Source organism: Hemiscyllium ocellatum, chromosome 24, assembly GCF_020745735.1.
Source record: "Hemiscyllium ocellatum isolate sHemOce1 chromosome 24, sHemOce1.pat.X.cur, whole genome shotgun sequence".
Classification (NCBI taxonomy): domain Eukaryota; kingdom Metazoa; phylum Chordata; class Chondrichthyes; order Orectolobiformes; family Hemiscylliidae; genus Hemiscyllium; species Hemiscyllium ocellatum.
Window position 1 is genome coordinate 26,477,107 of NC_083424.1, and position 14,500 is coordinate 26,491,606.

At 39.9% G+C, this 14,500-nt stretch overlaps 1 protein-coding gene across 1 annotated transcript in view; it reads left to right on the forward strand.

Annotated features, from left to right (window-relative positions):
- Nucleotides 1–1,283: 1,283 nt before the first annotated feature.
- Nucleotides 1,284–14,500, forward strand: part of tbc1d10ab (TBC1 domain family, member 10Ab) — a 69,627-nt gene continuing 56,410 nt past the window's right edge. Inside the window, exon 1 of the mRNA XM_060843603.1 lies at nucleotides 1,284–1,861. Within this exon, the coding sequence (XP_060699586.1) occupies nucleotides 1,638–1,861 (224 nt within the window). The 5' untranslated portion in view covers nucleotides 1,284–1,637. The remainder of the gene's footprint in view (nucleotides 1,862–14,500) is intronic.

The window sequence follows — 14,500 nt, forward strand, 5'->3', positions numbered from 1 at the left end:
TGCATTTTGTTTCAATTCCCATCTCAATATAGGGTATCTCCCCAGTTTGCTACCATTTGCAAATTTAGATATTGTGATTTTGATTCCAAAATCCAAACCATTCATGTAAATTGTAAGCAGTGGTGGCCAAGCAGTAGTGATCCTTGTGGAACAGCACTTTCCATCTTCTGCCACTTACCTTGAATAACTGCTTTTTACACCCAGTCTGTACTGCAACACTGGAAACTTTGGCGTTGGGTTCATGGAGCACATTGATGTGGACACCAAATATGAACTTAAAATTGGAATCTAAGGTCTGAATTTCTGTGTGGTCATGGGATGGTCTGGTTTTGGAATTTCTGACAAATGTGAAAAGGGGCTGCACTGGTTCCAAACAAGATTTCCAAACAAAAATCAATGAGGTTGTTTCAGCAAAAATTTGTTGGCATCATCCTGCCTGGAAAATAATTTGAAGACCACATTAAAACTTTACTGTTTCATTTTGTAGTTCTATTGAAAATCTATTCTTCTGGTTGCCTCATTATTTTGTATTACCTCTCCTCATTCGGTTAAGGGCACTATATTGAAGACCTTTTGAAAAACAGATAAATTATGTTTGTTACATCACAACGGCCTGTTCATTCTGTTCCCGTCTCAATAGGTTGGTTGAATATGATTTTCAATTTTGAATTTCAGATTGCCCATGCATTATTATGGTTATTTTCTTTTTCTCTTTTAATCGCATGTTTTTTCTTAATACCAGTTGACTGGAGGTGTTTTATTCATCTTCAAGAGTTATCTCGACCAGTAATACAGCATTAAACTCTTTTCTAACAAGTAAAGCATATCTTTGCAATCTCTTCCTGAGATTACTTTAAAATGCGTGGGTGCAATTCTTCCGGACGATGATTTTTATCCTTCTCGATTTCGTCTATTTTGACAGGATTTTGAGCTGGAACATACTGCCTTTATTGAGAAAACGAGTGGCTTAACATTAAGGGAAATTGGCGATTTGAAAATACAAGAAGTTGCGAAAATTATTCATCAATCTTTTGCAAAATGAAATGTGGCAGTTCGGTTTTGTATATCAGTAAGAGGGATTGTTTGTTGTCTATTAACTTTCCCATCAGTCAGGATGCCATTTTCTGCCTCAGATGCTTTGGATTTTGTATGTGTTTGCTGCAAAAGTAGAGATAATCTTATCTGTGATTTGTTATTTCAGCAACATGCCCTGAAGCAATTTTCCTTGAGCTTGGGGATGGGGGCGGGGCCTAGTGCTCAGACACGCATGCGCAGCTGCTCACCCCTCCCCCCACCAGCGGGACGGTTTCTTTTGCGAGTCGGTGACCGGTGGGAGGTAACTAATTACCTTGAGGGTCCCAATTCTTGGTATCGAAGCAGTTGGTTTGTCTTTTATTTTTTTGAAGAAAAAAAGAAAAAGCGAGCTATGCAACCGGAGTGCGGAGAGCGACGCGGCGAGAGCCGGGGAAACTCGAGCGGTGCGGGGAGTGTCTGAGAGTACGGGCGGCGACGGGGAGTCGGGGAAGAGGAGGGGGAAGGGGAAGCGAGTCCCGGGTGGAAGGTTCCCCGGGGATTTGGGGGCGGTGGAGCAGGAGACATTCGTTCCGCGCTGGCAACGAGCCCAGGCGCCGACGGCCATGAAGAAAAGCCGGGACGACGATCTGGCGAACACGGCGCTTGAAGCGGCGTCACCTCCCAGGGGCACGACCGAGAGCCTGGCGGCTGATCCCGATCCCGACTCCGGCCCCCGGGGCGATCTCAGCTCGCTCGGCTCCGACTCCGAGATCAACGGCTTTGTCAACGGGGACCAGAAGATCGACAAGTATGGCTTTGTCGGCGGTGCTCAGTACACAGGCGACCTGTGAGTCTCAAGGGATCTTTTTCTTCTCTTTCCAGCGCTCGGGCCACGATCCAAACTTTCCTTCCAACCACAGAAATCACAGTTACAGCGCAGAGGCAGTTCGAAGTTTTACATAACTTTCCTCAGTTCGCTCCCTCCCCTGTGTGGTCCAATGTCAATGATGCAAATTCCAAGTCTCTCTCCTTTTCCCCTCTCAAGCGGTCTAACACTTTTCGTGTCTGCCTCCCTCAGGCTACTGTACTTCCTGAGGGAAAATGTGCCTTTTTGTGATTAAAGTGACATGTTTTTCCGAACGCAGTGCGGGGTACGTGCAAAAAAAGGGCTTAAAGTCTGGCTACTGACTGGATGAAAGAACAACTACCAATTCTATCTCTAGGGAACCCAGGGAGAAACACGAAAGATATCCCTTAAGCCGTTGGTGTTATAAACGTAGCAATTATTGGTGTCGAATAATGGGGCTTTTTGAATCGTAAAAACCCGAATTCGACTCACTCGGGAAAGCTCGAGAAAAAGATACCATGGGGAATATTGAAGCTCTTAAAACCGCAGTGAAATGCAGCAATGTTTCTCAAAGTAGTTATGGTGATGACGTGGGAATTATTGGCGCTTAACCCTAACAAGTCTAAAAAATTCATATTGAGCTCAGTGTTTTGGTTCTTGTGGGAGAAAGCTCCCACACATACATTTGAAAATCTCTGTAAATGTGTTTTTTTTAGATTAGATTACTTTTAAATAACTAACGATTTTAGTTTTGTAATACAGAATCTGGGTATCAGATTTATAGCTTATCTTTCTAAACATCCCTTGGATGAAGGTCCATGACGGTAAAGTTGAAGAGTGGGAATTGTATATAGGTAGTCTGCTCAGGTTTAATATGGCAAAGCTACTTCACATTTAAAACAAAAATGGAAGTAGTTTTTTTCCCCAAAATCAGGACTTGATGCCTCTTGGGAAATTCTGAAGTCAAGTAAAATATTTGAACAGTTATTGTTTTTTTGAATTGTAGTCTTGCAGAATTATTGTATTATGAGTTGACTGTATTGGAAATGAGTAAGTTAGGTGGAGTAATCAGATTCAGTCTAAGTCAATTTGTCTATTACTAAAAGAAACAAACCAGAAAGACAGCAATTTTCAAGTTCACTGATGTCTCACTTTACAGTGAAGAAAATAGTTCTAAAGTGTAATCACTGTTTTGGGAGTTAATTTTGCACACAGCCACTTCCCACATTTTAACAAAACGTTGTTTGGTTCCATTTTCTCCTTTTCCTGTTCCATACTAACAAAAGGTTAATGTGAATTTCTGTTGTTCTAATTCACCTGTGCTGATTCCTTTCTGGGCTTTTTTAACTTCATTCAAATCAAGAATGGTCACTAATGTGTTCATTGGCTGCATTCTTCTTTTGAAATGGAAAGTTGATCATAGTGTAAGCCACATGTGTGCAATTACCTGCAAGTGATTTCCAAATTTGAATCAAATGCAAGTGCTTTCCTTAATGTAGGGATATTGTGGCTCATAACACATCACCTTGGCAGCGAGGTATTAATATTGCACTAATCTGGAATTATACCTAATACTTAATTGAGCTCTAAGGCGAGCTAGTGAAATATTATTAGTGGAATCCCATTTTGTGCAAGGGTTGTTCCAGATTTAATTATTTTTCCCCACTCCAACCTTTTCATGTACTTTTTGGTTTGGAGGTGTTCCCAGATTGTTGCCAATATTGGTGTTGAGGTTACAAAAGAAAGGTGCTTTTAAATGATCCTTTCCAAACTTTTTGATCGACTTGCTCTTTGTTTGGGACAAACCATTGGAGCCACACCTGCCATCTGAAACTTGAGTCAGCCAATGATTACAGAATACATGTATCCATACTATGCTGCTCCACCAGGTAGTTGAGACTGTGTTAGATTGCTTTCAGTGAATTTTAAATGACAAGGAAAGAGAATAGAATTGTCCATCTTCATTCAGTCATCAAGGATGGCTGAATTCTCGGCAAAGACTTTGATTGCCTTAAATAACATTTCCAAAGTTGACTGAATAGGCCACAAAGAAACTGGCTGCAAGAGCAAATTAGAAGCAACCATGATATAGCAAATGAAATATAAAAGTAAAACCCAATTACAAAATGAGTACATGGTTTTGTAAATCCTTGTTCTCTCATCAGTTGAGTGCATATTTTTGAACTTAAGATAATATACTCTAGCAAGTAATAGATAACATTAATGCCATACATTATAGGTTAATGTAATATTGAAAACAATTTTTAAATGTTTATCTTGTCTTTGTAAATGGGTAGATGTGCATTGAACAATTTTAAAAAAAAATTAAGTAGGTGTTTCTGAGAGGACTAGCATTAATTGCCCCCAAAACAACAGTGAGTTACTATCTTGAACTGCATAAACCTATGATAATGGCACCTGCACAATGTTGAGGTAGAATATTCCAAGAGTTTGACCTATTGCTGAAGGGGTGGCATATTTTCCAAGGTAGTGAGAGATTTGGAGGGGAGTTTGCTATTGTCCTTCAATTAGCCTTAGGAAGACAGATGTGGAGCTTTGTTCATTTGCCTTCAGGAGTCAGGACGTGAGTCTCTTGTGACCAAACACCAGGCCTCTGACAAATACTCTGCCACAGTATTTGTCTAGCCAGTTGTGACCTCTTTTAGAGAAGGTTGATGCTTGGCACTCATTGGTATTGTATTGTACTTGCCCAAGCCTGATTGTTGTCCATATCTTAGTTTGGGCAGATATGGACTCCTTGATTTCTATAACAGATTTATGATTGAAACTGTACGTTGCAGATGTCAGTGATTTGACCCACTCTGATATTATGGACGGCAAGCATTGAAGGAACTGAATATGATTGGGTCGAAGATTTATTTTGCAATACTCTTACTGTGCTGTCCTGCAGTGGTACTCTTATCGCTAACTATTTAAACAGCAGATAGATTTTTGAAGTTGTGGTTATGGAGAGCTGGATTTAAGGAGTTGTTGAGGCCTGAGACAGATCAGCAATATCTTTTAAGAATAGACAGGTAGGATTGTGGGCCTGAATGCCTACTCCTATTCCTAGTTCTTATCGTCTTATACAGTGGTGTTCACAGCCCATCTTTCAAACAGCAATTACATGAAAGACCAGCTAATCTGTTTTACTAGTTAGGAATAGTATTAGTTAATTCTTTTGGAGATTTCCCTTCCCTGCTCTTTGCTCTAGGGGCTTCAATGACCACGTTAATTAGCAATTGCACACTTCATATGAAGAATAATACCTCTGACAATGTGTGTTTCATTGAGATGTCCTGCTCAAGCCATGGATGGCACCTTGAGTTAAACTTTTTGAATCAGTGACTTGAATAACTAATAAGCATGTCTTTGTGCAATTCATACATTATAAGCATGTTACTTTTTGGTGTCATCTTAAAGTGATGTATTGTGCAAATGTTTTTTGATTTGTTGACAGTTATTTGCTTGCTTAATTACTGAACATGGGTGTTACTTAAATACACATTTTGTGTTGCTATCATTACACCTGTAGATAGTTTTTATTGGACAGTCCTATTCTATATTACTAGTGAAACATTAATTTCCCAGTCACTGATCATTCTTTTGACCAAAGTGTTTTTGTTTAAATTGTCAATGAAAGTGACTCCATCTAATGATCTGAAGAACACTGTGCAAATAATGGACCTACATTTCACATATTTATATAGGAGGCTTAGATTATCGTTATCCAAAGCTTTGGCATTCGTCCTATAATTGCTTCATTTTCTTTTAAAAAAAAAATTGATGGACGAAGACTAAACCGGGGCACTGAATGTCAGTTTGACTATTTTAAAACGTGAACAATTATCTTTGGGATGAAGTATAGCCAAGTATGTAGATTACACACAAATCAGTGGGAAGGCAAATGATGAGCCTATCGGCTGCAGAGGGATATAGGCAGGATAAATGAGTAGGCACAAACTTTCTACATGGAACATAATTTGGGAAAATGTAAGATTATGCACTTTGGCAGGAAGAACAGAGGAGCTGAAATTATTTAAATGGAAAAAAGACTTGAGAGCTATGAAAGAGGACATAACCTCAACAAGAAGTTGTATATTTAAGGAAGAGGAGGAATTTATTATCTGAGAGCAATGAATCTGTGGAAGACTGCTGAGGTTCTCATCAAGTATCTTCAAGGCTGAGACATAATTTTAATCAATTCTTTAGTCAAAGGTTACAGAAAAGTGACGTTGAGGGCTTTTGGATTGGCCATGATCTCGTGGAATGGCAGAGTAGCCTCTGTGTTGAGTGCCTTCTCATAGGTGGCTTTCACCACAAAAATGATATTTAGGTTCTTGTATGGAGTGTCACAGGATTTCTTTTGGGTGTTCCCTCCTCCCAATCTTCCCCTTTATCTACAGTTCCCCTCACCCCCAACCCCAGTCCTGAAGAACGGTTATACCTGAAATGTTAACTTCTCCACCACATGATGCTGTCTGTCTTGCTGTGTTCTTCCAGCCTTCTGCTGATATACTTAAGTATACCTGAAAACTCTTAACTAAAGTATTAGTTGTTGTATACTTTCATGGGTTTACCTATTAATTAGAAGCCTACCCCTAACCATTCCACCTTCGACTGCTGATTTGGTTCAAACCTCCTGTATCTCTGGAGGTTCCAGAATGTTGCAATTCTGTGAATTCTTGATCTGTCCAAAATCTTTTGGTCTTGTTTCAGTGCCAATGACAGCAGTCCAGATTGTTGTGGTAAGGAATCTTCTGTGGAGTTAATCACATGCTTCATTGTCCTTGCTATACAGTACCTCCTACTCAGTGCTGCTTTACTGTTTGTCTTTGCTATTGTTGAAGTAAAAAGTGAGGTCTGCAGATGCTGGAGATCAGAGCTGAAAATGTGTTGCTGGTTAAAGCGCAGCAGGTCAGGCAGCATCCAAGGAACAGGAAATTCGACGTTTCGGGCAAAAGCCCTTCATCAGGAAACTGATGAAGGGTTTTTGCCCGAAACGTCGAATTTGCTATTGTTGAAGTCCACAAACATGCCTCTTTCTCCTCTCCAAGCTTTCTTCCTATACTTTCTTGGCAGCCTCCTAATTTCATCCTCCATAAATACCAATTAACCCACATTTCTCTCATCGCATTATATTCTTCGTGAAGTCCTATTGACTTGTAACCATACTATTGTAGAGTTTATTTGGTATTACCTATACATTAAGTTAAAATGATAAGGTACAAATCTCTTCCCTAGCTACATTCATATTCTCCAGCCATGTTGGACTCTTCCCTTTTCGAAATTTAACCTTTGCATTTATTCTCTGAACCACCAGCACTTAGTCACTGAAGTAATTTTGATTTCACACACCTTTTCACCTTGGTATATTTGTTGTATCCTCTTAGTTTCACTGTTGTTATTGTTCAAAACTGAATTTGAATTGTGAAATGCTTTGATATGTTTTACTACATTAAAGATAGCATATAAATGAATATTACATCCAATCCCATCAGAACATAAATTAATCAATAGTCTGGAAATTTAGGGCAAGTCATTTCAGCCTGAAAATCAAAATCATCCCTTTTCACAGGTTGATGGGTTTGAGCTGTAATGCATAATCCAGATCTATCCATCGTTATCCATTGAATTGATGAGTGATTTGGTATTAGAAGTTAGATGCACATAACTTTGAAATAGCTTTAACCTTGAAAGTGGGATGTAAATTGTGAATGTGATGTTATGACTGACCTACCCATGGGCACTTAGTTATTAATTTATATTGGTACAGTGTCTCATCTGAAGACTGATGTTTGAAAGCCGAATCGATATTACCTGACTTTCTCACCTCATCAATAGATTTAGTCTAATCGTATGACTGGAAAATCCTTGGAGCTGCTTCCAAGCCATTGCCAACACTTAATTGAAGATACAAAAAAACTGCAGATATTGGAATCTAAAGTAGACGAGCAGGAGGTGGAGAAGTCAACATTTTGGATGTAACTCTGTAATGTAAGGGTTATAAAGTCAGAGATGTACAGCTTGGAAACAGACCCTTCAGTCCAACCCGTCCATGCTGACCAGATATCCCAACCCAATCTAGTCCCACCTGCCAGCACCCGGCCCATATCCCTCCAAACCCTTCCTATTCATATACCCATCCAAATGCCTCTTAAATGTTGCAATTGTACCAACCTCCACCACATCCTCTGGCAGCTCATTCCATACACATACCACCCTCTGCGTGAAAAAGTTACTCAAAATGTCGACTTCTGCATGTGGTGTTGCCTTGCTTGCTGTGTTCTTTCAACACTTAATTGAAGTGCAGCTAAAACCCATTTCACATACATAACCAGAATTACTGCCATGACTCTGGCGATGTAACACTGAATCAGAAGCAGCTTCCAAAATGTCTTAGCTCAAAGCTTTTATCTTCCTTTTTCAAAACTGCCCTTTACAACAATTACTCTAAAAAATGTACCCAAAATGTTCCATGTCTGACCAACATGCCTCATTAGAAAGATTACAAGATTTGAAGTCAACAAGATTTAACTCCTTCATGCACTGTGTTGATTGATGGATTCTATCTGTAGTTGGACGATCCTTAGGGAATGAAATAAAGGAGTAGGATTTCTTGAATGTTCTTAAATTAGAACGGTTGTTACGAGTTCCGTAGTACCCTTGTAACAAATTAAATGGCGAATCCTTTGAGAATTGATTTTAATCCTACTGAAACATTATTCGTACCACAGCAAAGTCTGAAGATTTTCAATTGTAACTTTTTAACATCATCCATTGACAAAGGAATTTTGTAAACTTTATACTTGGCAGCTTGTGGTTTAGGCATTGGCAGATGTGTTATAAGCTTTTGAGCTTGCAGTGAATAGCTTGTGCAAAGAACTTTTCACGCATGTCCCCGGTTACGGTACAAATTGTTGATAGTGAATGCAAGGTTTGTGAACAGCTCAGTTTTTCACAAAGTGCACTTGAAAGAGGAAATGCCCACATGGTCACAGCTCAGTTTTTGTTTTCAGTAACTGTTATTTGTATTGGGGTTTGATTATAAGTGTTTGAATTCAAAGCAGAACCTCAGTTTTCTGAAATTTCTTGACCTGAGGCTACTCCTGGATTATTACATGTCCTGAAATGAAACCTGGCTTTTCTTGTCTTGATGTTTACTAGAGTGTGGGGTTAAAATTGACAACAATGTTGAGACTGGAAAGAGAAAAATTTAGCAAACTTTAAGTCTTGGTTTTTAGATAACTTCTGTGCTGCAAAACTATGTAACAATGCAATTCTAAGTCACATTCTTTAATCCCATTATGTTGCCTCTCTTTGACGCTTGTGAAATTGATGGAAGTGAATAAGAATTTTGGCTAAACTTTATTGCCACCTTGTCAAAGTAGTTCACCCACTTACTTGGTTAAAACTGCTTTCTAAGATTGACAATACTACATTAATAGTGATTTTATGTTATTCCCAAGATGCTTTTAATTGTATTGAAAGGAAATCTTTCAATTCAGTTAAATTCTCTCCTACACTTTGCGTCAGTGTTAAAGGTTAGTTTCAGTTCTGTAAAGTTTGAATTCCGGTCAGGATTACTTCCATGACTCCTGTGAAGTTGACTGTTCACCACTATGCGCGTTTTTCGTCACACTGGCGCATTTAACCAAATACAACACCCAACGTTGAACATCTTGCTTATAGGTTCCGTGTAAGATATTCCTTAGCCCTGCATGCCATGGCACAGCCTGACAAGTGATGGGTGGGGTGGAAAGTAATATGTTAAAAAATATAATTAAAAAATTCCATAGAACATGTTGTCTCTACTGCTTTGAGTCACAAATCAAACCTGAAATCATCTGTATGTTGCAGATTCTTGTAGCAGAACCTTGATTATCTGAACAAGATGGGCGGGCATTATTTCGTTTGGATAGTCGATTATTCAGTTAATTGATTTTAAATGCCTTTCCTCTGGGGCTCAGAGTTTTTAATGTCTGCTCCCTGTTCAGGAGACTTTAGAAGCGCACACTGCGCGCTACCCAGCTCCATCCAACGCTGTCATCCGCTCGCCTCCAGCCCCATCCAACAGAACCCCCTACCCGCGGCCCCATCCCCGTCGAGCACTGTCCCAAGCCCTCTCCGGACACCAACAGTAAGACGGCTGCTGCCTTTGTGGGGTAAGCCTCCAAATAGTGCGTGTAGGTACACGCACATGTGTGCACACACACACCCACCCCTTTTTGACAGGTTCCACCTCTGCCCTGTAAAAGATAATGTTGGAGAGATTATCTAGGGGAGGGGGGGGGTTGGTGGGTAAGGGTACACCCCTCTGTAGAACTCAAAGGCAAGTGTGGGGAGACAGCGGGAGGTCAGTCATTTGGAGAGAGTGCCTGTTTAATAAACTGTAAACAAAAGACACAATCACTGTTGGAAACACATCTTTGATGTAATGTTTCTATTGGGACCTTGATCTCCTTCGGATAATCGGTATTCAGATAATCGAATTTGTTCTGTAATTGGTTTGAAACTTGGTTCATTTTATTTGTTGGATGTGTGTTATCAACCTCGACCCAAATTTGAATCTGAGCTAACCCTTGCAAGTTGTATTCCAATCCTGTTGGTGTGATTCTTGTATGTTTTGCATTTTGAAGTTAATTTCGATAAGAATTTCGAGAAGAAAATAGTTAAATGACATTTGAACTTATGAATAACGACAAAGAGTAGGCCACTCAGCCTTCCCAAGCCTGCTCTGCCATTGAAAACAATCGTGACTGATCTGAGTTTAACTTCAACTCTACATTCCTTCATTTTGCCAGTAATCTTTCATCCCCTCATGACTAAATTTCTGCTGCTGGTTTGAAGTTTATTTTGTTCATTGCTTTCTTTCATGCCGTTAGTCAGTTGCATGATTTTGTAAATCCATCTACAACAGCTGTGAAATTGACTCTATTTTGTTTCATAGTGAGGCGAAGGGTGCCAACTCTAGCTTGGGTATTTTGGTGTGAAGTGCATCTTATTGATGTGATGTGGCCTTGTAAATATGGAATGATAAAGTAGAATTTGGAAAATTGCATACGTGCACTGAAGTATAAAATTGATACATCTGACCATTGGTTGACTATTGTGGTGTACTTGAAAATTTTCAATTGCAATAAGTAAGGTAGACAAAGAACATTTTCCTTTTTGTTGACTTACTGCATACCTTGCAGTATGAGTTGGTGATCACTGTCAAAAGATCATTTGATCACTGCTTAGTATCCCTCCCCTGTATGGTGGAAAGCAGTGATTAAAAATTTCCTCGGGGAGATCCAAGATGGCGGCGACTCAGCAAGTCTGAGTCTACAGAGCCCTTCCCAAAACCTGGGTAAAGTGGGTTTCCTGTCCCCACCACACTTGCCAAACCACCCAAAAAATTTCTTTAATCTTAATTAGCTGCTGAATATTATATTTAAATAGTCTAATACTGAGTGGATAATGAGTAAATCAAAGGGACCCCGCAGCTCTCAGAAAACAAAGACCCCTCCCCCACCCTCCTCTCCTCTGGCTGCAGCTGATGTAAAAACAGGCCTTATAGAGATGATTGCTAGACTGGAATCGACACTCGTCAATTTCATCGCAGAATCCAGACAGAGATGGAATGCATTCGAAGAACAGCTGCAGAAACAGAATCAAACCATGGAAGAGCTGCAGGGCCGAGTGGAGGGGGTGGAACTAAAGGCCACAACCTCCGAGGCTGCAGCTCAAACAGCTGCAGAACAGGTGAGAGCTCTGGAGCAGAGAGTCAGGGCCTTTGAAATTTACATCGATGATATTGACAACAGAAATCGGAGAAAGAATATTCGGCTGCTGGGCCTTCAAGAGCAAGAAGGGAAAGAACAGTTAGTAGCATTTCTGGAGCGATGGCTGCCGCAGATTTTAAACCTGGGGGCTGAAACTGACCGGGTAAGGGTGGAGTGGGCCTACCGGGTCGCAGTACGCGGATCTGGCCCAAACCAGCGCCCACGCCCAGTCCTGTTCCGGCTGCAGAGTTATAGGGAGAGGCAGATACTCCTGGATGCCTCCAGAAAGCTTGGAAAGGATCCTAAAGCTATGATTCATGAAGGATCCAAGATTATGTTATTTCAGGACTTCTCCCCGGCTTTGGCACGAAGAAGGAAGGCGTTTGATGAGGTGAAGAAATGTTTAAGGGACTTAGATATTCAATACACCTTACGCTACCCAGCGACGTTATGCTTTACCCACGAAGGATCCGAGTATAATTTTAGATCATCGGAAGAGGCCAAGAAACTTTTAGACTCGGTTAAATAAATCGTAAGAGACAATTTATGTTGGCTTGCCTCTCCCACACTCCGTGGGGAGAAATGGTTACTTTATTCTACTTTACTTTTGCCTCTGGGAGCGGGGTTGTCTTCCTTGCTATGTTATTATACTTAACTGTAATCTGTTGGAGTTGTAATTTTATAGTTATGTGTGTTTGTACGTGGCATTGATGCTATTAGATATACTCAGGTATGGGTGGGGTGGGGTGGGGGTGCGGCGCTCACTGTTAACTCTAGCTCGGTATTATATCTAAATCCTATTAAGGAGCGCCCGGGTCGAGGGTGGGACACTGTTTGGGAGAGGATATGGTGGAACGTTGGAAAGGTAGTAAGGCCCCCTGAGAACAAGGGGGAAGATCTCCATTCAAACATGTTTAATTTTTTTTTTGTTTGTTCTTATTGTTTGGAAATAGCTTCCTTTTAATCATACTGTTATGAGTGTATTAGAGAACATTTTCTCTTATTTGAAGGATGTAAGCGACTCAACTATACACTCTGGATGATTGTGGATTAGTTGAATTTTGATGATTATATATTTAAGATCTATTTTTATATTAATGTTTGTGCTTGAAAATTCTGCTTATTTTTGTAAATTTGTCAAAATGTTAAATTCCCAATAAAAATATCTATATAAAAAAAAAAAAATTTCCTCGGAAAACATAGTAAACCCGAATTAAATGCATTTCTGTCATGTTGTTGTAAAGGAAGTGGTTGTTTCTATTGTCATATTGGCCATAAGGCACATTAAGCTTGCTGCATCATTCAGTTATGGCTGGTACATTTCTCAACCCTACTTTCCTGCCTTCTCCCTGTAACCCTTGACCCCCTTACTAATCAAGAACCTATTTATCTCTGTCTTAAACTCAATGTTTTGACCTCAACAGTCTTCTGCAGCACCTCTTGCAGCCCTATGGCTGAAGAAATTTCTTCACATCTCCATTCTAAGGGATTGTCCCTTCACTCTGAGGCTGTACTGTTACGTCTTAGACTCTCCTACTAGTGGTAACGTGGTTTCTATATCCACTCTATCCAGGCCTCTCTTTAGCCTGTAAGTTTTAATGAGATTGTACCCTCATCCTTCTAAACAGAGTACAGACCCAGAGTCCACAATTGTTCCTCGTGTGACAAACCCTTAATCCCTGGGATCATTCTTGTAACTTCCTGTTGGCCATCTCCAATACCAGTGCAACTTTCCTTCTATATAGGGCCCAAAACTATGCATGACACTCCATGTGGTCTAATCAAAGTCTTATACATCCTCAGCAGTACATTTTTGCTCTTACATTCAAGCCCTCTTGAAATGAATGCTAACATTGCATTTGCCTTCCGAACAACCACCTGAAGCAGCACGTTAATCTTCAGTGTATAATGAACTAAGTCTCAACACCATTTGTGTTTCAGATTCCTGAAGCCTTTCCCTGTTTAGAAAATAATCTGCGCCTCTATTGTTATGAACAGACTAACTCCTCAAAATGCATTAAGATAATTTAGATACTATTTTTCTTATTTTAAAGGTAATTGTAAGATGTTGTGTTCCTGATACAATTCGATTGGTCAAACTAATTGACATTAGCAAAATGCACTTTAGTTTTACACTACAGTTAAAATATAGATAACACAAAAATGGAAGCATTGGCTTAATTGTAAGTCTTTTGAAGTGCTTAACAAAATAATAAATTTATTAACAGCTAATTAACTGTTTCAATATGGAAACACTCTATCAACATGCCCTTGGCAAAGGCAAAGGCAGTAAAAAAATATTGTCTCAGAAGTAAATCTAGGAGCAGGAAGAGAACCTCCAGCTTTTAGCTGGAACAGAATAAGACCTGTACAACTGCTGAAAGCTAAATCTACAAATGTTGATTCTGTGGGAGCTTGAACCCTCGTTCAGGCTGCTTCTATTCAACTTTTTCAAAAAAAAATCCCAAGACATCAAAGTTGTTTACTCTATTGGCTTTGAGCAGACTATTCAGTACCTCTGTCTCAACCTTTCTTCTTTCCTTTTCTAAAACAAAAGAACAAATACACTCTTAAAGCCACAGTATTGTTGTACTATTCATCCGATCAAAGTGCATAGCCTCTCTCTTTTCCACATTATGTTCTATCTGCTACTTTGCCAGCTTTCCTAGCCTGTCCAATTCTTTTTGCGGTCTCCGAGATTCCTCAACACCACTGGACCCTCCACCTATCATCATGTCATCTGCACTCTTAGCAAAAGTGCCTTCAGTTCCTTTGTCCAGATTGTTGATATATCATAGTTGTGATCCCAATGTTGACCCCTGTGAACTCTACTAGTTGCCAGCTGCCATCCTGAAAAAAGACTCCTTTATCC